Genomic DNA, 24,618 nt, shown 5'->3' with positions numbered 1-24,618 from the left:
GTAAACAAACGACTCAATACGACCAAATGCTTGTTTCTTCAAGTATTTATTGAGCACTGACTGTATGTAATGCATACTGCTGGGTTTCAGGGAATGTAAGGTGTTATCACCGGCAAAAAATAAGTGACATGGGAGAGGTACAAAGTGGTGTATGCATTCAGGAGAGGGACCTATGATATCCGCTAGGCCTCATTTGAGTTGAACCTTGAAAAAAGGCAGGACCTGCACCTAAAGAATGTGAGTGAAAGTGAGGCCCTCTGGCAAAGAAAATAATATAATCAGTTGAAAGAAACTGCAAACTCCCATGGTTTATAATAGCAATGGCAATAACTTCATCTGTATAAAACCAGTCTGCATGAAGAAGATATGGAATGAAAAGATAAATTAATGTAAGTTTGTATAAAGTTTAAATTCCAGGCTGAAAAGTTCTATTTTTTAAATTCTCTGTGGACAATGATAAACATCTCAATCTTTTGAGCAAAGGAGCAATGTGACAAAAATTGTGCCTTAGAAACATTACTCCAGCAGGATCCTTTCATGGGATTCACGAGGCCAAACTGTTTTCATAATCACAAGACATTATTTGCCTTTTTCACTGTGTTGACATTTGCCCAAATGGCGAAAAAAACAACAGCAGGTAAAACTACTGCTTTTGCATAATTAAAGGCAGTGGCACCAAACTGCTGGCTGTGATTGTATTCTTTACTGCTGTATCTCGCAGTAGGAGCAATGCCACTTTTATTTAAGAATGTTCTTGATTTTTGATGGATAATTTTATTAAATTTTGACCTTTCTATAAACATCCTTTTACTATTCTGTGTGTCAAAGCACGTTCAGATGCATACTGCAATTTGATGATTCTTTTAAGGAAAAGCTCTGGCATGACTGATTTGCAAGTTAAACCAACTAGTTTTTCTTGAAACACCTTTTTTACTTGAGAAAAAGATGTTTGGCAAACTATGGTTATTATAATTAGGTATATGGAGGCCATTTTCTTAAAAATAAAAGAAGTGAGTGAATCTATCCTGTCTAGGGAAAAAACTAACAATGTTTGTCATCAATGATAGATTTTGATCTTTTGAGTCATAATTAGAATTTTGAAAAAGTTATTACCTCAATACTTAAATATTTTTTGATCAGTTTGATGGTAATATTAACAAATGTGACCTTTCAGTATTGTACAACGACATATATCAATTTAGGAAAATCTTAATAATTCATTACGCTACTCCTTTCCAAATGGCCAAAGTAATGTTAAATATCGTGCATAGGTAAAATGTTCATTCAAAGTTCAAGATTACAAAAGTATGAAGAGTCCATTGATATGGTTTCCAATTTCACTTTGCAACTAACCTTTAAGGAACTATCACTTTCAGAAACTAAAGAGTTTTTTTATGTTTGGGGATTTTTTTTTTTTTTTTTGTAGATTATAGAATGTCCTTATTTAAAAAGCTGAATTATATTGTATTGTATGTATCCACCACATTTTCTTTATCCATTCATCTGTCAATGAACATGTAGATTGTTTCCACATCTTGGCTACTGTAAGTAGTGCTGCAATAAACATAGGAATGCTAACATTTCTTTGCGATCCTGATTTCAATGCTTTTGGATAAATACACAGAAGTAGAATTACTAGATCACATGGTAGAGAACTACCTTTAATTTTTGTGATAAAAAGGATAAACCTTGAGGACATGCTAAGTGAAATAAAGCAGTCATAGTAAGACAAATAGTGCTTGATTTCACTTATTCAGGGTATCTAAAGTAGTCAAATTCATAGAATCAGAGAGTTGCAGTTGTGGTTTAGGAGCTGGGGGAAATAAAAAAGAGAATTACTAATCAACAAGCAAAAAGTTTTAGTCAAACAGATGAATAAGCCCTAAAGATCTGCTGTATGACATTGTATTTACAGTCAACATAACATATTGCACACTAAAAATTAAGAGTGTAGAACTCGTGCTAAGTGTTCTTACCACAATAAGATAGATCAATATTTTTAAAGGGTTTATAAATCAGAACAAAAATAAGCTGGAAGAAAATTCCTTAACCAATTTGTGCTAAAATGGGGATTATAATTTACTGAAATATTGCCTCTAATTTACATTGCTGATGGACCATTGCAAAAGAATGAGAGCTTTTTTCTTTGCCTTCCCAAGAATGCAAATAAACTTTCTTAAAAAATAATTTAATTTAAATTTTTTATCAAAATTGGAAAATAATTAAATATATATTTAAGGGAAAATAAGAAGTTAAAGAAATTCTCAAAGTTTCAAGTCCGAGTCACTGACATGTAGCTATGCCACAGTATGCTTATATCTCATGTCATTAAAGTAGGCTTCTCATCTTATAAAACACTTTTTCTCCAATCAATCTATAATTGCCCTTTCCTTTTTATTTTTTCCATAGAACTTATCTTTATCTGACATGGTATATATCTTGATCAAGTTTTAATTTTATTTTTCTACTTAGCCTCTAGAATTTAAACTTCATAAAAGCAGAGATCATTCTGTTTTCGTCACTGACATATTTTCTAGTATCTAAAATAGCATAGGACATGTAGCAGGGGCTTGAATACTTAAGTTATAAATAGAGAAGGGAAAAAAGAGGAAGAAGATGTGTGTGTGTGTGTGTGTGTGTGTGTGTGTGTGTGTGTGTGTGTGATGAGTTTATTTTAGATGCTGGTAGGAGATGCAGATGTTGGTGCTAACAAGTCTGAACATTAACTTTTATGTTGAAAATTGTTGAAATCACAGACCTGTATGTTGAAAATGAGATCAGCATCAAAAATACAGGTTTGAGAGTCACCTAGATACAGATGATATTAGAATTACAGAAAATCCAAAATTATCAAGAGCAATAACATGGTTTTTTTAAAAGCTATAAGAAGAATCTTAGAGAATGCCTTGGAAAAATAAAGGTGAAGACAGAAAAGTAATAAACAGAATAGGAAGTTCAAGAAGGCACATTTCAGCTAAATGTGACTACAATGTTCTAAAAAATGGTGAGTGGATTTGGTAAGATAACAAGTTTCTCTCTAGCAGAGGCTGGGAAATCATTTGCCAGGAAAGTTACAGGAAACACACATTATTGTGTTAGTTAAAATAGATGAACTCCAAAGCATTTTCCAGCCAGTCCTCTGATTTTATGATATAATCAAATATAGTCTTACAAATCAATCCAATTAAAATGCACTATAGAAAAAGAAAAAAAAAACACTTGGTACTCTTATAGAAACAGAAAGACTGATCAAAGGAATCAAGATAAAGTCTAGAAAGACATCGAAGTACATATAAACATTAAAAACCTGTGCTAATTTCACATAGCCTTGTTAGGGTGGTAGAATATCGAATGGACCACAGGAGTGTGATATCTGTGGGGCTGGAAAATAGGACATAGATGTAATTTTGAGAGATACAGAAAAGGCTTCTGGAGCCTGAACTTCTTGAATGATCTCTCTGGAGCTAATTTAGAGTGGGCAATGCCAGAACACTAGCCAATGATCAGTATTTGGTAGTGACCAATACTCATAAGTAGAAGCAGCAGCGTGGCTATATAGCCTGACAGATTTTGATTCAAGACTCCCATAGACCCAGACACTATTTTATAACCCTATGTGGGAGAGAGTATCCTGAAGAATTTATAATATTGAACTTATCAGCCTTGGTGAGTGATGAGCTTGACACGGATTTATTTAGAATCTTTAAAAAAATATGTACATATTTTAAAATATTTAAAATATGTACATATTTTAAAATATTTAAAATATGTACGTATTTAGAATCTTTAAAAAAATGTGTACATATGCATGCAAACATCTTAGAAAAATACATTTCTGATATATATTTAAATAATCAATCATAATTTTAAGCACAAAAATGAGTTAAATTAATATGCTGTAGAAAGCTACAATATTTGAAAGTAAAGAATTGTTATTTTTTCTTTGAGATATTCCTTGGGCCATTTGCAAAAAAGCATCAAAATTCCCAATTTCTCACTTCCCTCTCACGTATTTAGATAAGTTTTTTTTCCATTTCTAATTAAACATAAGATATGGGGTGATGCTTGTCTATAAGATAACATATGATAATATATAATCATTTTTTAAAAATTCTTATATGTTATTAGGAATTGCAAATTAAAACAATAAGATACCACTGCATACATATTATGATGGTCAAAATCCAGAGCATCGACAACACCACGTACTGAGAAGAACATGGAGCAAAAGAATTCTTTCATTGCTGATGGGAATGCAAAAATGGCACAGTAGCTTTGAAAAACAGTTTGGTACTTTCTTATAAAAGTAAATACACTCTTACCATAAAATCCAGCAATCATACTCTTTAGTATTCACCCAAATGATTTGAAAACATGTTCACACAAAAACCTGCACACAGTTATCTATAGCAGCTTTATATATAATTGCCGAAACTTGGAACAACCAAGATGTCCTTCAGTAGGTAAAAGGATAAATAAGCTATGACACATCCAGATGATGGAATATTATTCAGCACTAAAAAGAAATGAGCTAGCAAGTCATGTAAAGATGTGGAGGAAACAAACGCATATTGCTAAGTGAAAGAAGCCAATCTGAAAAAGTTACATACTGACTGCTATTACATGACATTCTGAAAAAGGCAAAAGTGTAGCAGCACTAAAAGTCAACAGTTACCAGGGGTTTAGAGTAGGGGGAGAAAGAACAGGCAGAGCACAACAGATATTTAGGGCAGCAAAACTATTTTGTATGATACTGTAATGGGATACATGTTATTATATATCTGTCAAAACTCAGAGAATGTACACCACCAAGAGGGAACCCTAATGTAGATTCATGGATTGTAATAAATGCACCACTCCGGTGAGAGGGACTGATATTGAGAGAAGCTGTGCATGTGTGGGGGGCAGGGATGTGTATGGGAAACCTGCATTTTTTATTCAATTTTGCTGTGGAACTGAAACTGCTCTAAAAAATAAAGTCTCTTTAATAGATCTCGTCGATAAAAACATTCAAATATGACACACAAGAAAAAAAAATCTTATTACTGAAATGTTGCTTTAGAATTAATTTTCCTGATTCGTTAATTTGAATAAATAATTACTGAGTGCCTACTCTCTATAAGTACCTATGTAAGGTGCTAAAACTACAAATGATGTGGCTCCGGTCAAGATGCTCATAGCACAGCGGCAGCTGACGATAAAAGCGGATAAACCGACAGATTGTGAAGCGCCTTACAGAGGTAAGCAGAGAGGTCTATGAGAGTACAGGAAAAGAGTTCTAAGCTAAAGCTGAGGATGAGAGCAGGAGTATCAGAGAAACTCTTTCAAAGGGATGACCATAGGATGAGTAACAGTTACTCACGTGTAGCAGGATTGAAATAAATGTTTACTATATTCAGATGTGAAAAATACTGGGGCATTTGTTTTCAACTGTTTATAGCTGTTTGTATCCAAATATGACACCTCCATTCCCTCTAATTAGGGTGGACTTGAGAAATTTTACCAAATTAAAGATGACCATCTCTTTCTGGGAGCTTAGTCTTAAGAGAAAGTATTTAATCATTCAGGATTTCTCTTTTCCTTCCTTTCTCCTAGGTAAGAAATCACGTGGTTATAAGAAAGCTACCCATCCATCTTGGTTTGCCAAGACATCCCTAGATTACTTCTTTTTCCTCATGTCCCCTCTGATTTAGCACTTGTTCCAGATTTTTCTTTTTTAGATTGAGTACTATTACTAAACATTGCTTTAAAATACATCATTATTGGTTTGGTAGGTCTTCCATTTTACTTCTAGATTCTTCTATGATATATATAAGAGAGTATGAAACTATTTTACTATTTAAATGTTAAGCTAAATCTGTAAAACCAAACATCAGCAATGACCTATCTGTCTTTACCAGACCCTTTCAAGCGCTGCTAACTCCTAATCTGAGTAGTGACAGTTTTCAACTTTGTTCCCCCTGCTGGCCACTTGGTGTACAAATATGTGACATCTGTGAAGTATCAAATGTCATGGAAAATTATACTTCAGTTGTAAACGAAAGCTAAGCAATGCTGCTATAGGCCATATAGAAAGCAATCTGAATTCTTTGAAACATTTGTTTATTTTATTATTAGCAATATTCATATTTTATAATAAACCCCTCTAGTGGCAATGGGCTAAAAGAAATGAAAGTTCAATATTTACTAAAAAATTAAGCACCGAATTTCCATGTCACAAGAAAGTCAATGGTGAATGTGCAATTTAAACAAAATGTAGTTTATTTTTAACATTCACCAAAGGGGCCACAGAAATATCATTGTCCACATAAAGCCACAAGACACAAATGAACTAAAAACACACCAGCATTTATTTCAGAAGTTACAGTCCTTTTAAGAATATTGCCAAAAGATGATCATTTGATATGTGCATTTGCAGGGGGAGCATTTACATAACACTTTATGAGAAATGGTTTTTATTTAGATCAAATGATTGTTTTCTGAATTAATTTCCCTTTTTTTGATACCAAGTTTTCTTGGAAAAGTGCACAACAGGAAATTTGCAAGCAATTAAATGATGTTAGGTTTGTTTCAGTCTCATTTCTTGCTTCAAAGAGAAAATTAATTAATTTTAAGCACGTTTAATTTTTACATTCAATTCTGTAATCAAAGCAAAACTTTTAGAAATACATTTGTTGAAGATGAAATATGTGCTGTCCTTGTAAATTCTATTGTAAAGTCTCTCTTAAATTCATTTAAAAAGTTCAACCTTGAAAATAAATGTCACTCGTTTGTGATGGAGTTGAATAAAATATTTGTTAGAACTTGTCATTGTGATAAAAACTACGTTCTTACTAAATTAAGAAATCTATGGAACTGCAGTGTTCTTGGAATTGGTGATGCGTATGTGAGTTATTTTACATTCATAACCTCTGTCATATTCTATTAATCGAAATGCTGTAATTGTTAAAATTATAACTTGTTTATGTAAACGCAGAAACCAAACTATAATTTTTTGTGTGTAACAAAGTTGAGGTTGAATTAAAATTATATTTCATCATGGCACAACATGTTTTCTCTATTTACTGCTTGTCATCAGTTAAAGTTTTTAAAAGTTTGAACATGTGAAGGACTACTTTGTAAATCAACTTATATGTTCTGCAATGGTATTGAACTTTTGATAAATTAGTCCTCTAAATTTTAGTCGCATTTGTTCACAGTTAGTTGGAAATATTAAATCAAATTATTTTACAATTGGAGAACTAAAATTCTATATTCTGAAGCTTTTTAACAAATAGGAATATAAAAATGAAGTTCCTAAACAGGAACACTTTGAGATTAATGCCTACAATAGAAAGAGAGAAGCAATGAGGTCTCAAACGATATACAATATTTATTTTTTTAATTTGATATCAGTACTTTGGAGTCTTAGCTTAGGGGAAGATTATATCGATGGACCACTTGTTTTTAATTGGATAATTTATATGGAATAGAATTAAGAAGGCATATTTTCCAGCACTTAAATTAGGCAAAGAATTTTAAAAAGATTCCTAAACAGAAGCAACTAATTTGACTTTGTCCTATAAACATAGTTGTTGATAAAAGGCACTGTTATTCAAGATGAAGGCAACATCTGTAGAAATATATGAGCTGAAATAGTTACTCACTTCAACACAAAAGAAAGTAAAATCAAGCTCTGAAATGATCAAGTATTTTAGTTATCTCAACTATATAGAAATTATTCTCTCAGTAAAAAAAAACTGAGTCTATTCAGCAGAGTCAACTGACAGTGTCAACAATTTCAGATTTAGTACCAAAATTACAACTTTAAAGATAATTCCAAATTATTTTGATTTGCTTTCATATACCTGCATCTATTTCTTTAGAAAGGATTATATTTAAAAAATAGTTTAGAACTATTTTATTCATCCACTAACCTAAAAAAAAAACCTGTCAGTTAATTAATAAATATTACACACTATAATAATTTAAATATCTGTGGCGCCCTTACTTTGTTCTCAAAAGTGTCCCCATTTTGATGATAAATGATATGGTCATCCTGATGACAGGGACAAGCTTAACTACTCTCATGGCAACAAAGAGAAATGAGTGGAAGGTCACTCGAATCTGTGGTTTTGCTGGTCCTTTTTACCCTCTGCTGCAGGATATTTGGCCACTGGTCGGGAGTTGTATTCTTGTATGAAACAAAGCCTGAGGCTGGTAAAATTCATGGTCTGTTCTCTTGGCATCATTGTGCTCTGATCTTTTCCTTTGTTGCCAAGGTGTATCAGTAGTGATATAAAGGTTCGGCCAGACCCTTCAACTAACTACTCCTTCTCTTCACATACATAGCCTTCGGTCATTGTTTTAAGTTTTTACACTCCCCAAATAAAAGGATATGGGAACAACTTTATTGTAAACCCTATGGTAGATCAATTGGAAATTGGGATATCCAGCAACATGACATATTCATGGACTATGTGGGGACTTCTAGATCTCTTTCAAGTAATAACAGCTATAACAACAACAAAAAGAGCAAGTACTGCTTTAGCTTATTTACCTACCTACCTACCTACCTACCTATTTTCTGTCATCTGCCTACCTCTGTATCTAAATATGCCACACTGATAGTTTTTGTTTGTTATGGCTGTCTATGTTGGCTGGGGCTACCCAAGGTGGACCCCTCTCAGAATTCTTGAAAGAAGTGTAAATATATATATGCCTTACTGTTGGAGTGTACAGCTGAAACTTATTGGATTTTGTTAACCAATGTCACCATAAAAATTAATTAATTAATTAATTAATTTTTTTTTAAAAAAAAAAGGAATTCCTAGAGGGAAATATGACACAGGACATCTGTTTCCCAAATCTCTCTAACCTTTCTGAAGCTTTTATCATTCTGTTACACTGTCTTCGTCCACTGAATTCTAAACAGGTGAGGGTAAGTGTCCTCAAGGCACCTAGACAGACTCTCTGCCTCCTCCGAACATTGCTCACTCACTTGAGAAGAACTTCTGCTTCTTAATATTTGCACTGGAGATCCCCCATTTTGTTCTGTTTGCTGTCTTTCCTGCCCCATGATTTTATCCACTATAGGCATTTCCACCCCTTCTCATCTCTGGACAACTAAGATAAAAACCAATATAATATCTATTAGAAAAATGAATTTTAAATGTTGCACATTTTAAGATTAATATGAACGAAATTTTTATTCTCAATGTCAGCAAAAAATATAATATGTATAGTCATGAGCTTAGAAAGAAATGTAAAAATTAAATAATTAAACATTATTGAAAGAAAATAAGATTGCAATAAAGATAGAGACAAGCTGTGGTCTTGGGCAGAAGAACTCTGTTGTGAAAATGTTATTCTCTCATAATTGATCAATGCAATTGAAATAAAAATCCTAATGTAATTTTCAACTGGAAATTAATCTGAAATGTAAAAGTATATGCATAGTGAGGGCAGTTTTGAAAAATAAAATGTCAGGAAGCAGACTCGCCTAACAGAGGACAAAATATATAAACAAAGCTATGGTGTTCAAGTGGCCTCAGGTATAGAGCCTTGGTACCAATAAGATAAAGGGTACTGAACAAAGTCGAGGATCAGACTCATATATAAAAACTTTAATAAATAATAATAGAAAAATGTCTATAGATTTAGAAAAAGAGTAACACAAAAATGCAATCTACTTGTATTTAAAATGTAGGCACAACCTGTGCTATAAAATTTTGAGGTTAAAGCACATAATAGTTTTGTATTTTTGGCATGTAAAAGGCATTGTTTATTAAGAAAAAGATAGATTTTAATATGTATATATGCACATACATATTTAAAACATTCTGGACTATGAAAGATATAAAGTTAAAATATCAAGAACATATACAGAATAACACATATAAATAAAAATTAAAAGTTAATATCATAAAAATCAGAGATTAAAACAGACAATATAGACAAAAAAGAAACAGCAATAGTCATGAAGTATGCAGAATAAAGACAGCTCAACTTCAGGGAGATAAAGATACAATGAGATACAATTTCACATCCATCAGACTAGAAATAAAAACTAAATCTGAAGTAAAGTGGCAATGTTAATATGTTCGCTACAAAATATTATTTTTTAATTATCTGTATTTTTAGGTTTGAAATGTCTTTTATATTTATAATCATACATTCAGTGTGTGTATACACACACAGAGAAGGGTTATGAAGCAAACTTGAAAGCGGATAACACTAGTGAAGAAGATTGTTAGTTGAGGTAAAAGCATATTATTCAAATTTTCCAGTACAAACATGCTGATTTTGAAGATGTCATTCAAATGTATTATATTATCATTTTTAAAATCAAATGATCCTTGATATTTTAAAAAATACGTAAGAAAAAAGAGCTTATTGTTTAGTACTTTATACCATGAATATTATACTATAAAAAATACTTATTTGAAGGGAGAATGCAGGCTGAAAAAATATTGATGTTCAAAATGAGTTTTGAAATTTATTAATAAATTGTAGATTCACATTTAATTTTAAAAGTGAACTAGAATCATATTTGACCCAGCTTCTCAACTGAAAGGGAAAGAGAGAGAGAGAGAGACTAAGATTTCTAAGTTTGACCCAGCTTGCAAATGCTTATGTTTTTAACTAGCAGCTGGAATTTTTAAAAACAAAAGGAAGAATATGCTCAGACTTGGCACATGCTTGCTGATTATTGCCAGGAGAAATATTACTCAAGTAAGTTTTATTGACCTGACAAGAAACAACTGCTACGTCAAAATTATTTAAACAGAACATTTTTATTTATAGTTTGTGCATTTAATTTGAATAATCTTACCATAATCGTGGTTGTTACATGTGGTTTTATTTTCATTATAGGCCTGCTAAATTACCTTCTTAGTGATTGTGCTTTCTCTAAACCTCTCTGGTATAAATAACCTATAACTATTATTCTACTAGTACTTTGGGTACATTGCTCTTCGAGGACCTAAAACACTTCAGTACAGACCATAGATTTAATCTTTCTCTCCCTTTCTGTTAGGAATGGTAGAAATATAATTTTCGACTCCTATCTGCTCCTCTTAAATGACAATCACACTAATAACTTGTTCACATTTTTCAAAACTTCATAAAATTACCACTCATTGAACATCCAGTGTTTTAAAGTTCTAATGAGAAATCTCAACTAAACTCAGAAGAACTGATTATCAGCCTTTTTTAATGAGGAAAAGGTATGCGATTGGATGGATTTCTGCTTGTGGAAAAACATTGTGTCTGTCTACCAGAAGGCTGGAAGTTCAGATCTGCTCACATTTATGAAATAACTTACTTTGTAGATTCAAGCTATAACAAACAGACTCTATGAGCCAACATCAGCTTGGCAATATCTAAAGGTTATGTGATATTTTGAGTAGAGAATAAGAGGCATTATAATAATCTTTTGATTGGTCTCAAGGTTTTTCGATGTCTGCTATTTCAGTATAACTAATAATTTACAAGAATCAAAAACTAAGCTAATTCTAGGGAAGGAAGTCCCTAGCGATATTAGTGAGAAGATCACTTCAAATTCTTATTTCCAGAAGCATCTGAAGAGTATCATTATGAAACAGAAGAAATTTTAATATGACTGGATAAACACCAGAGAATAAAATTATAAATTTCTCTTCAAGGTGAAATATTATAAAATGTCTGTCTCTGCAGGAAATTCATTAAAGTGCTCAAAGACAATTAGCACAGATAGAAGATAATTAACTCAGTTTGAATTATCCCTATATTATTTTAGAGAATATTTGTTAAATATTTAACAAAATTACTTGTTAAATAGTTCAATTGTATTGCAATCCATACAATCAAGATATTTTTTTCTTTGTGTTCTAATCCATAACTAACTCTAGGAACAGAGAGTTTTTGCATTCAAGGGATATAATTAAGGCTATTTTCTAATAGAAATGACAGAAACAGTGATTGTAATTAGGTTGAGGATAGTAGGAAAACAAAGGAGAGTGTTAACCACATCTAGAGCGATTTTTACCATTGTCTGTGCCCAGAGTACTCACAGATATCATCCGGCAGGTCCAAAATAGCAACATTCAAAAAATTCATGAGAATATTGGTGACCTAGGAAAAAAGTCACTATTTCTAGAAAATATTTTAACTTCCTTGGATGGTGTATTTGTACCATACTAATTTATAAAGGGAATGTTGCAGAAAACCTTCGCATTTATGAATTCATTATAATTATTATAATTATTTTAAATCAACAGTTCCCTTGCAGGACTGGGGAGTGGTATAAATATTCCTTACTCTACCAAGTGCTAAAAATTTGTTAGCATCATTTTTTTTAACAATTTTCTTTTCTTTCATTTTTTTTTTTTTTAGATCTGCATCTAAACTTTTCTTTCTACCCTGACACAGATTCAGAAAAATCAAAATATTCCTAGGAACCAGACACTACAGGAGGGATATATTGTGAAAATACAGGACACTTAGGATTTCTGAGATCCTGGAAATTTGACTAGACATTCTATAAATATCTTTAAAAATTCCTGGAATGTGAGCAGAATACTTAACCACAAAAGCGAGTCCATTCATAGGAATGAGCATAGCTGCCCCAGAAGAAAAGGTATTAATTTAGCAGCCATGGCCATCATCATCCCTACTCACAGTTTCCAGGTTTTTAGTTCAGAATTGTGTTAAAATACTTTCAAAGTCCATTTCACCAATTTATTAACGTAAACTCTTTAATCACACTCTTATGTGTCTTTTTAAAATATATTATTTTCTCCAAACTTTCATTACTTATTTTTTCCTTATCTTTATCTTTTTGTTTTCTAGTTGGTTGCTTCTTGATCTTCATTATAGATAATTCATGATATTATGTTTACTTCTTGCATTTTGTTTTCCTCTTGATCCTTTTTGTAGATATGCCATGGTTTCTAATGCTAAGTACTTCATTTTACATGTCAGATTTATGATCTTGTATATTCAAAAAATTTATGGAATCCTAGAGTTGAGGGAAACTTTGTAAGATTATGTAGCTCACTTATCTTATAAAAGAGAAAACTGAGCCCAGAAAATTAATGGATTGGCACAGTTTATGTTGTTTTTTAATGAAGAATTTAGAGTTATAATGAATTTTCCAGAATTTGTTCTCTTATATAGGGAGCAGCAACACACTGCACAGTTTAAGGAATTATTGAAATTGGGCACTGGGGCCATTTCTGGAAGGGTCATTTGGAGTATGAGGGTTGGGGGAACTGGTTGTTATTTGGGGAATGAATTAAGGAAGAAAGAAAACATTGACATCTCTGAGCAGTAAATAGCAAATGGAAGGATCACAGAAAACATTCATGATCTTATTACAAAGTATATTGGGATATTAAGGGAAACTATAAATAGTGTTTTCAGGAAGATATCTGATGGATTCTAATATTATCCTTACAAACAAGGACTTCAAAATATTGTTAATAATAATATGTTTAAGTGATTTATAACTAATTTAAAGAGCAATTGTTCATTTTTTTCAGTAGTAATCAATCAAGAGGAATACTTCTGGTGCATTGTTGCAGAATTTTTTCAGGGCTGCCCTTTCGGCAGTGCAGAAAGGTATGTTGTTCAGTTTTCTGGATGATTAACTAAGAAAGATATGGATCATCAAGTTAGGATTATAGACTGAATCTAGCGATATGATATTTAACTGGAGCAAAGACAAAATACTTTGCATTTAGTCAAGTGAATGAATGGGGTAAATGTGGAATGGGGCACATAGAATCCCACTGTGGTACTTAGCTAACTGTAGCTGTGGTCTCAGTCAAGAATTCTTTGCAGCTGCCTCTCGTGTACGAGTGTTGCTAGATGGCAATCACAGAATGATTGGAACTATCACCAAGAAAGGGTGACCAGCTCTGCATATCTTGGTTTAGGCCAATTTTAATACATGGATTGACAGCCACGGGGAGGACATAGGCAGAGGAGGGAACTCTTTTCATATGAGAAAACAAGTGAAATTACTGGGTATATTTAACTGATAGAGCTAATTTAAGAATATCAGAGTCATAATTTATAAATATTTGGAAATAATTTTAAAATGATTGATGCTTGCTATAAGTTTGTGAGTTATTAATACATAGGGGTTTGCTCTGTTAACTTCCTAGCTTTGTAACTTTGAGAAAGTCACTTAATCTTTCTACACCTTAATTTGTTGATATTTAAAATGGAAATTAAACCTATCTCATTAAATTGTGGTTAGGATTAAAATGATAATATGTGTAATGGATACAAAATTATTGTGACATAATCTTTTCTAAGACTTGTAACTATATTATGTTTTTATTATATTGTCATATGTTTAGAATATCTGATAATTGGCAAAAATTCAACCTACAAGGATGTGGACAGATTGGGAGAGAATGGTCATGGCATTAAATAGGATCGACTATGTAATGTTTAAGTGGGGACTGATTTATAAGCAGCTAGTTCATTAGTGAATATTTTTATCTTGGAAAAACCTGCTTTCTAATCAACATTGTAACTGCAGAGGTTTAGGTAATAAACATTCAGAAAACAAGAACTGTCTGTATTTCTGACTAGTCAAACAAAAAGCAAAGTATTATTTTGATTAATATCCACACTGTTTAAATTATAAAATAGCTTGAATAACAGTAGAGATTATTAGGAAATACTTGTGAAAAATCATTGCCTGACTCCTATCTTTTGCCTTAACTAAGTCTTAGCATAAATTCCAGAGTTACCAGTCTGAGTCATATCAAATGTAATTTGGAAATTAATATAAAAAATTAAAAAAGCAAAAACATCCCATCCATCCTTAGATATGTTTATCCCAAAACCCCATGAAAGTATATTTTTAAAGCTTTTTTTTAATTTTGGTCAGAATTTTTTTTTTCAAATTGACACTTAAAAATATTTTTTTTGTAACTTTAAGGATTTAGGCTGTTCTTTGTGGAAAAAGAGTCCTTTCTTCACCAATTATTTCCTTATATTTTCCTTTCCAACCTGAATAATTAAAATTTCTTTAACTTTCTCACACTGGTGGTGTCTTCCTCATTACCTACATTTCTCTTTAGATATGAAATACATAATTAGACCCTTCATAAATATAGTGATAATTTATGTATCCTATAGGATCTTTGTCTTTTAATAAACAACAACGCTTTAGTATGACTCCAAGAAATTATCATTCAATATTCTTACAAGATTAATCTTCCAGTTCTCTTTTTCACCTAGGGAAAAATAGCCCATTTAGAAATTTTTCTTATGGCAAAAATTAAAGGCTAGGAATTAAATCTTTAGGGTTTTTTGTTGTTGTTGTTTTTACCCCGATTACTGTACATCTGTACATTGATTTGTTCTGTTAAATTCCTTAGGGGCATACTCTAAGTCATAATATAGTTGTGTTTCCTTCCCTTATAGATTAGCTGTTTCTGAAGCAAATAAACAAGATGCATTTATAAATAAAACTGTGATATCATTGAAAAGTTGTCTTTTGGAAGGTAACCAGCTTTTCCTTCATATTAGTTACAAAAAAAAAAAAAAAAAAAAAAAGACTATGTACTGGATCCTGAACTTCAGACACTAATAACAATCTAATATTTGTTAGTGATCATTTTAATATTTAGCTTATCTTCACTAGGATCGTCTCTCAATTTTACATATTATTAGAAACAACAGCACATGAAAACTACATACTATTTTAAAGATTAAATAAAGCATTTTATGAAAAACATAGCTTCATTGCAGAATTCTCTCTGTAGCATATATGAGTTAATATTTTTATTGATATTTTATTAAGTCTCTACTGATGTGAATTTTGGAGAAGCAAATTTGTCATGGTAATTAGCCAATATTTTCTGGCTGAACTTGAGAGTAAAAAAAAATGAGTATTAGAATAAGAGAGAAATAAATGAAACTAACACAATTTGTTTACCCCCAAAAGCAAGCATTCACAGTATTTATTCCAGAATTCTTTATGAAGTTGAATGAAGGGTATTCTAGACCGAAGAAATAAATGGTATGTTGAACCTCTAACTTTTATAAAAACAGTCAGGTAAACTCTGTTGAGATTTAAGGATAAAGCACATTATGACGCAGGCCTTTAGATTTGATAAGGAAAATGTCTGAACTTGGAACATATAAATGGGGCCACATTCTCTCCTCTGGCTTCAGTGCAATTCTCAGTGATGAAGTTTTAGCTTTCTAAGTTAAACTAAGCTCCAATTTTACTGTTGTTATTTCATTTTGATTTTAAATGGCAGCAGAATAAATCACTATGATAAACACCATTTGAATTGCAGCTAATAAATTTTTCTATATATTTAAATAATGAAAACAAAGTAATTTGGTTTTCTGTTTTTGAGGTTCCGTGCAAGTGCTACATGAACCTACACTCCATGAGTGAACTAGATTAACTGTATTTCCCAAATAGCCTCTAGGAAACACACTGTTAAAATATCACAATGAGTTTTTCATTGTCTTTCTCAACTCTTTCCTTCTGTCTCCCAATTTTTCTTAAACTCAGTGATGCTGCCTTACTTTTGCTCTCTTTTGGTCTTCATTTTTAATACTGTCCAGAAATCTCACTTATATTTATGTCTCCAAGCAATATTTTCAACCTTATTTCTCCATATTTACACAGCCATTCCTAATTCAAGCTCTATTCCAAAACGTTCCATAATCTAAAATAAATGTCTATTCAAAGTGTATTTTCACTAGAAACACAGCATATTTAAGCAGAAGTCAGCTTTTCCACTACTTTTTCCATAAATCACCTGCTGTCTTCTAACGTATGTAAACGAAAGAACATTCAATCCTCACGATGAAGAAAAATCTTGGGAAAATCATCCTTATGATTAATTCTTATGCAAATCACTGAAAAAGTCTTCCAATTGTTCTGTTTTTCCCCACTATTATCTCAGCTCTTTGAAATTCTCATTAATTTATGACGAATTTAGCTATCTAGATGGAATTCTTTTCATTCTCTTATTCAAATAAAGCTTTTGCCTGAGGTTCTTTTCTAATGCCAGATAAGTAAATATGACTGGAAAAAAAAAAAGAGTTGCTCAGGATTTTCTTTACTGTTTTCATTCTGGCGTATCTATTATTTCCATGATCTCAGCTTGTATTTTTTTACATGCAACCTAATACTTTTTCTACTTGAAGAGTTTCTCCAGAGTTGTGTCTAGTTTCTAAGATTTTCCCAAGTACCAGCCTTGGAGTTTTATGTGATTTTTTCAATGCTTTATTCCTTTTTGGTTTTCATGAATAGAATGCCTCGCTCAATAGTTTTTAGTACAAAAAACTGCTTTAGCAGTGTCTCGAAATTTTGATACTTAGTGCTTTCATTGTTCTTTAGTACCAAATCCTTTATTTCTTCTTTAAAAAGTCATTTAGTATATGCTGTTAATTTCTAGATAATTATTGTATAATAATTATCTAGATGTATAATGATGTATAATAATGATGTATAATAATTTATTTTAATATATAATAGTTTATAGTAATTTTAATATTATTATTGATTACTTTGCATTTTAGCCAGAGGTCACATTCCATCATGTGTTTATTCCTAGGAATTAATTGAAGCTTCCTTTTTGACTTACTATATAATTTTTATAAATCTTCTTTTATGCTAAAAACAAAAAAAACTATTAGTTTTTTATCTACCTATAAATTACTTGTTTTGTTCAAATATTTATACATACACTCAAGTAAATTATTGATTTATCTATTTTTTAATCATAGTTCTACCTGCTTTTGTTTTATATTTTTGAAAATTATATGGAAGGCACTTTTATAATCATTATAGCTTATTTATGTATTGTTTCTTTACCAGCATGTTACTCAAGGGTTACTCAAGGGTCTTATGATTTTTTTCTTCTGATTTATTTTTCCTAATTTTTTTAGACACATTTCTCTAATATGTATTTTTCTATCTTTTTCTTCCCGTTTTTTGCATGGTATTTTTAAAAAGTGTTTAGTTGACAACATATTGTTATATTGTAATATTTGATAACATCTAACTTGAGAATCTGTTTTGTTGGGTGAATTCGACCCTTTGCATTTATTTTAATTATGCTAATATTGAGCAATTTTTTAATCTCTTTCTGTGCTTCATATACACTATATTTTTATTAATTTTATTTTTCTCTTTTTTCACATTCTATTTGATGAAATCAGTATTTTTAGTTCTGGTTTGAGAGTTATTTATTTCATTTTTATTCTTTGATGTTATCTTTAGCTCATACTTGTTTTTGTTTTTCTCATCAATTTTTACCACAAAACTTCTCTTCCTCTGATTTTCTCTGTATGTCTCTTTCTATCTTTTCCTAACACTAGGAATTTGTTCGATCATCCAGGATTTTAAATCTAAAACGTGAATGTACACTTTTACAGGTGCAGAATTATTGCTAGCTTAGAAAAAATAATTTTCTAAGTTTATTTCTAAATAAATTTCTAAGTTTATGTACTTACTACTATTCTCTTAGTGGCTTTCTCCTTTGTGCTAACAGTATGCCATTAACATATGCTTATCATCTTTAATTGGATTTTTATACTTGCATAAGTAACTCCTCAACTAGTCTTTGATGTCCTTCAAAAAAGAATCTTTTGCGCTTTATTTATTATTGTATCACCCAACCTAATAAGTGGAATATATTAGATATTTGAAAGATATTATTTACTTGATGCTTAAATGGATGAACATTGTCCAGGTCACTTAGAAGAGTCCTGACCATCGACATAGACTTATTGAACATTTATTGACTTTAAGAAGGTTGATCATCATGGGCCATTAAATCTTTGCCTTTAAATTATGTTTCTTTTTTGTTTGTTTTCTACGCCTCTGGTCCCAATTTGTTTCCTTTTCCCCTTTGCAGTAAGAATTCATTCAACAGTAGGTACTGTTCCTTATAGCTCTTGCTTCCCAGTAGGTTAAACTCTTTTAAATCTTTTAACTTGTCATATTTAGCCTTTATTTTTTAAAAGTGAGTCATTGCTCTGAGTTCAAGAAACAGATCTTAAAGAATTTGACTTTGGTAGCTTCTACTTTGAAAGTATTTTAATATCTACTATAGGAGTTTAATAAATAGTATCTTTCTCATGAGCTAAATTAATTCATAATAAGAGGGCAGGAAGTATTTAATGATTGAAATATGAAAGGGATAAATGAGGCTATCTACTCACTCCTGATAAAGGAATTAAGAAACAAGGGGAGGGGGCAAGAGGTTCTATTTTCCCAAGTTGAATTTTTGACTGATTTGGAAATGTTCTGGGCAAGACAGAGACAATAAACATTCTTATTATGTCAGCATTTGCTTCTTGCAAGACAGCCCAGTACCTTTCTTTACTCTAAAAAAAAATAGTCCAATGACCCAACTATCCCTCAGGAGCTATATTCTCTCTCATTTTTCTTTAAGAACAAGTGTTCGTGGAATAATAGATTTTACTCACTGCTTTCACTTTCCCATCATGCACTTTTTGTTAACTTTTTGGAATCCAAATTTGACCCTCATCATTCTAATCACATTTGTCTTTGTCATGAATAACAGTGGCTCTTTTTTCAGTCATGTTTTTTAAAAAACATTTCGCAGCATTTAATACTGATAAACAGATCTAACTCAACAGGCTCTTCTCTTTTGAAGATAAGAGTTTAATTTGCCATCTGCAACAACCCCTTGACTGGAATTCCTTTCAACACCCTCTAAATGTAGACATTTCTTAAAGATCTGCTCTCTGTGTGTTTGTGTCCCTCTCTATATTCTCTCCTTTGGAAATTTCATGTTATTATTTGAACCATTCAATATAGCTTTTAACAGTGTATCTCCACTTCTAACTCCTCTCTTAGCTTTTAACTTAAATTTCCCAAACCTCAGGTATATTAATGTTGGATATGTCAATATTCTCTTCAACATTTTCTTCTCATCCTAGGTTTTCTTTCTTTGTCAATATTTCCAATGTGATTCTATTTATCTAAGCTCTTTAGCTCTAAGTCTTTACATCCACTTTGTATGAAAATGAATGAATAGTAGCAGAATATACCATCACAAAAAGTGCCACTTGAGCATATGGATTATTTTGAGGTAGAGGCACTTGAAAAACAGCAGATGCAACAAGGGCTTCCTAATCTCCCCTTTTCTTCCTGGAAACAGGAGATAAAAATGCCCATGTGAAAGATGTGCTCCCTGTACCAGGAAAACAGAAACATTCCTCGACAGGGAATCAAAGTCAAGGGAATTCTGTACAAACAGACCTTGTTAAAATAAAATAAAATAAAAAACTCTTATCTTCCTCTAGCTTCCCCACATAGTCTAGTTACCTTTCCACAATTGCCTCTCTTTGTCCAACCTAATATAAAAGCACTTCCTTTTTGCCACTACTTTGAGTCTTCATTTTCATATGAGGGATCCCATGTTACATAAAATTTATAGTAATTAAATGTGTACCCTTTTCTCCTGTTAATCTGTCTTATGTCTGTTTAATTTTCAGGCTCAAAAAAAAAAAAAGCCCAAGAGGGTTAAGGTAAAATTTTGCCTCCCCTGCAGCATCAGCCTCTAATGTTTCTACCTTCCAAATCATTCCCCTTCGTCCCTACTTTTCTTCTTCTTTGTTGGTATATTGTGAAACCTTCTAACATAAACTTGGGTCATTTAGAAATAAACTTGGGTCATTTGGCTGAGAGAATCTTTAAGAGCATAAAATTGACCAAATCATGTTCTTTCTCCGAAATCTAGAACAGCTCCTCATTGCCCATTAGGTAATAGCCAATTAAGGCACCAGTTTCTCTTAGACTACTGTGCATACGACGTATTTTCTCAATACCTTCCCATGTACATAATTTTACTTCCAAGACACAGAGTTAGCCTGTCCTCAAAGTGCCTTCACAGTATGGATAAAAAATCTGCTCTGCTGGGAATCTTTTGTTGCCCCTCCTTGTTTATTGCTAAATAGCCCCCCCAACTAAAACTAGATTATTTTATTTTCCTTTCATTTTATTTAGTACTTTATGCATGGATCTGCTTAATACTTAAGAACTACTTATAAAATTAATGCATTTAAATTTATCAAGAAAGGCGTTATCATCAAAGAAACAGATATTTCCACTTCCCTACTTTAACAGAAACCAAGGCGGAGAGAGGGCCGCGTTCCCCCTGTGAAGTAGGCACGCCATCTAGTGACCGCTACACCACACTACAACCTTGCCTCTGAGGCCTGGAAGTCTGAAGATCCACCTTCAAATTTTCCTCAAGGAATGTATCAAAACAAACGCTTTCATCCCCCAGGATATAACAAAACGCTATAAGAAAAACTATTTACTTTTTGTATGGCATTAAGCATACAAACCAATTAGTTTAGATTTGATTATATATATAAGTTCAGAGAAATAGAAGGACCTGAAATTTGTATGTGTTGACGTTATTCAGTGATGCATACGGATCCACTTCGAAAGAAGATATTTAAAGAAACGTCTATAAGCTTGGATAAATATCTGATAAATGTGACAAATTTCTGTTCTCCTGCGATAACATACACAGCATACCTAGCAGAGTATACTCAATAAATATTATCTGAGAGGCGGCATAATGGTTCAGAGTCAGCAGAGACTTCGGAACAAGATGGTTTGCTGTTTTCAGCTTCCATGAATTGGAGCACAATATTCAGTTGTTCAAAATGACCACTTCATAACTGGAAATATGGAAATAGCAGTATCTTTATTGTGAGTATGAGAAATAATATATGCAAAATACTTGGTCTATAGCAGGCACGCAATAAAAAAAATGGTAGTTTGTTTTTAATGATGATTATTCCTTTCACTTTTGATAATTTATATAGAGACATAAAGCTGCTTTTTAAGCTTGAAATCTGTTATTCCTCGGTCTTCAGTTTACTTCTTTATCATGGTATAGAGTGCATGTATTGATAGACATGACTTTCAATACCTGGTGAAAGATCCAGTGCTTATTTGGTAAATATCTAACCAAAATATTAGAAAATAAATAATCGACATAATGTATTAAAAACCATTTATATCTATTATATTTTCTAAAGTAGTCAGAAAAGTAAGTTGTTTGTACTTACAACTCTCCAGTTGCATTATACATGTTTGCACATCCATTGGAAAATTCTTGAGATCCATTGGACAGGAAAGTGTTAACGTCAATCTGAAAAAAATCGAAGCAATTATTCTTAAAAGAAATTTATGATATCATAATGATTTTATATTGTTCGGGGTACAATTGGAAAACAATGTTACTGTTGGTGGTGACTGATACCTATTCAAATAAAATTTGCTCCAACTTGGGTATGTTATTTACCCTGAAACAGCTGAACATATATATAACTGGCTTTTTGAAAGCGGAGGGAGAAAAGCTATATATTTGAACATCCAATCACATTTATTTACTTGTGCATTTATTTATCTATATTTACTTTTTTCCTTTAGAGAGGGCTGTAGATGTCTAAAAGAAGTCTATATTTCTAGAAGAGACTCTCAAAAAAATAATTTGAGTGAGTTCCATAAAATTAACACCAAATGCCAAAAGACACACTTCCCCCAAATCACAAGGGCAGCACATTTGTGGAGGCGAGGGTATTCAGGGGATTGCAGTGCTGGATGTGGAAAGGCAGGGTGGAGAAGCAATCCTGTGTGACAACTTTCAGTCATCTTTGTAGCTGCATTGAAGAAGTTGTCGATGAATATCCAGCAGTATTTAGCAATGAAATAAATGCTGAATCTGGAGGACTTAAAAATTCTAGGTATCAGACTGGAGTTTACTGCTGTGGGACTAGGGCACATCACAAGGTCTTATCAAGGTCAAGAAATAGCTCTCTAGAATGTGTGACATTATTCCACACCCACCAAACAACTTGTAATCTGGCTTCACACAAAATGGGATGACTTGGATGAAGTACACCAGCATTCCACTCATGTTTCCTATTCCAAAAGGTAATTGTATGTGTTCATTCCAGATCATTTGTCACTCTTGAATATTTTTTTTATTGGAAAAGTTTATTACCAAGTATCTTCAGGAGTTACCAAGAATTTGTAGTTCCTGGACCTGAGAAAAAGAGGACCAGATCCAAACAACCCAAACTTACTTAAAGTTCTTTTCTGAGATCTCTCTAGCCAGCCCTTTTTATTGAAAGTATTCCCAGAGAAATAAAGTATATTTGTGAGCACCCAAGGCAGGTCCGTTTCCCTAAACTTTGTGACTGAAGGCAGATCACTTCAACTCACTGTATTTCTGTTTTCACATCTCTAGAATGAAGATAATAATAGTATCTACTCTGGAGAGATGTTGTGAGCAATACACGAGTTAATACATGTGAAGTGCTTAGCCAAGTGCATGACACACTGTAAACAATAAATATTCGTTATTGAGGATTACTAGTACATTCTGCCGCTCCCAGATGTCCCCATCTTCCCCTCCCCGAAATTATATAAGATGGGCACAAAGATGACTGAATTAAATTACATATAAAAATGGTTTGTTTAAATTTTAACAAAACATAATCATTAGCTCTAGTAAATGTAACCACATTCTCCAAAATGGCATTTTTATACAGACCATACACATAAAGTTAAAATGATGTATGTTCTACAGTGACTACTCCTGGTGAGATCCAATTAACATAGTTTGAGAGACATAAATGAAGGGACATGTGAAGCTGCTGAATTTTTAAGAGTCCCAGGAGGATCATCTGACAATTCATTCAAGTCAGAGTCCATAACACACTAAAATAACTCATAGAGTTCATGCTTCAAAAGAAATTTTCTCCTGGCTCAGCTGTCAAGTGAGCCTGTATGTATGATCTTGCAGATTTGCAAAGTTCTCTCTTAAAAAGGCGATTATAAAATCAGTTGGACACAATGTTCTCTGTCTTGTGAGAGGGTTTATTAGAGGTGTATGCGCAAGTACATTTTGAACGTATGCACGTTAATTTTCCAGACATCAAGGCCTTCTGGCCAGCCAGTTTCAAATGCTGGCTCAGAGAATTACTTCTGTGACCTTTTGTACGGAAGTAAATAGCATTCTCAGAATCTTTTCCAGGCTCTCACCATGCGTGTGATGTCAAATTCATATCCTGGCTATTTTTCTGGCATAAAATGAGACATTACATAATTCTAAAAAAAAAAAAAAAGTACTTGAAAGGAATTATTTGGGAAAGAAAAACACTGTTTGTAGAACTCTTGTCATAAATCATATCCTGAAAAACATTTGTTTATTGACACTCTCTTTTTGCTTAAGGCACAATACAATTGTTTCTTTAACAGCATATGAATGAAAAAATATGTGTCAACTTGGTGAGTATGATACTGAATTTCTTTATCAAAACATTACATATAAATTATAATTTTTCCTGACCATATCAAAAGAAAACGAAATCAGAAGTCAATTAATTACATTCTACTGGTTTGGAAATGAATATCTTCTTGTGTAAGAGAGGACACTAAGTTCTCTTTCTGAGACAAGACACATAAACAGGATATGGTATTTTAACTTTCTCCTAAGACGTCTTGGCTTAGTGAAGTAGTAGTATTAAAAAAGATGACTATAATCTGTGACAAACAATTGACCTGATGAAAACTGAGCTCTTACCCATTTTTGAACAAGTATTGCCTACAGTATA

The 24,618-nt window shown here is 32.1% G+C and overlaps 1 protein-coding gene across 2 annotated transcripts in view; it reads right to left on the bottom strand.

The window, feature by feature from the left end:
* GLRA3 (glycine receptor alpha 3) overlaps positions 1-24,618 on the bottom strand; it is a 131,833-nt gene that overhangs the window by 36,665 nt on the left and 70,550 nt on the right. For both annotated transcript variants that reach the window (XM_039876344.1, XM_039876345.1), the window contains exon 5: positions 22,066-22,148. In XM_039876344.1, coding sequence (XP_039732278.1) covers positions 22,066-22,148 — 83 coding nt within the window. The remainder of the gene's footprint in view (positions 1-22,065; positions 22,149-24,618) is intronic.

The sequence above is a fragment of the Pteropus medius genome, unplaced genomic scaffold, assembly GCF_902729225.1.
Source record: "Pteropus medius unplaced genomic scaffold, Ma_sr-lr_union100, whole genome shotgun sequence".
NCBI classification, from domain to species: domain Eukaryota; kingdom Metazoa; phylum Chordata; class Mammalia; order Chiroptera; family Pteropodidae; genus Pteropus; species Pteropus medius.
This window is presented reverse-complemented; position numbering and strand designations above follow the sequence as displayed.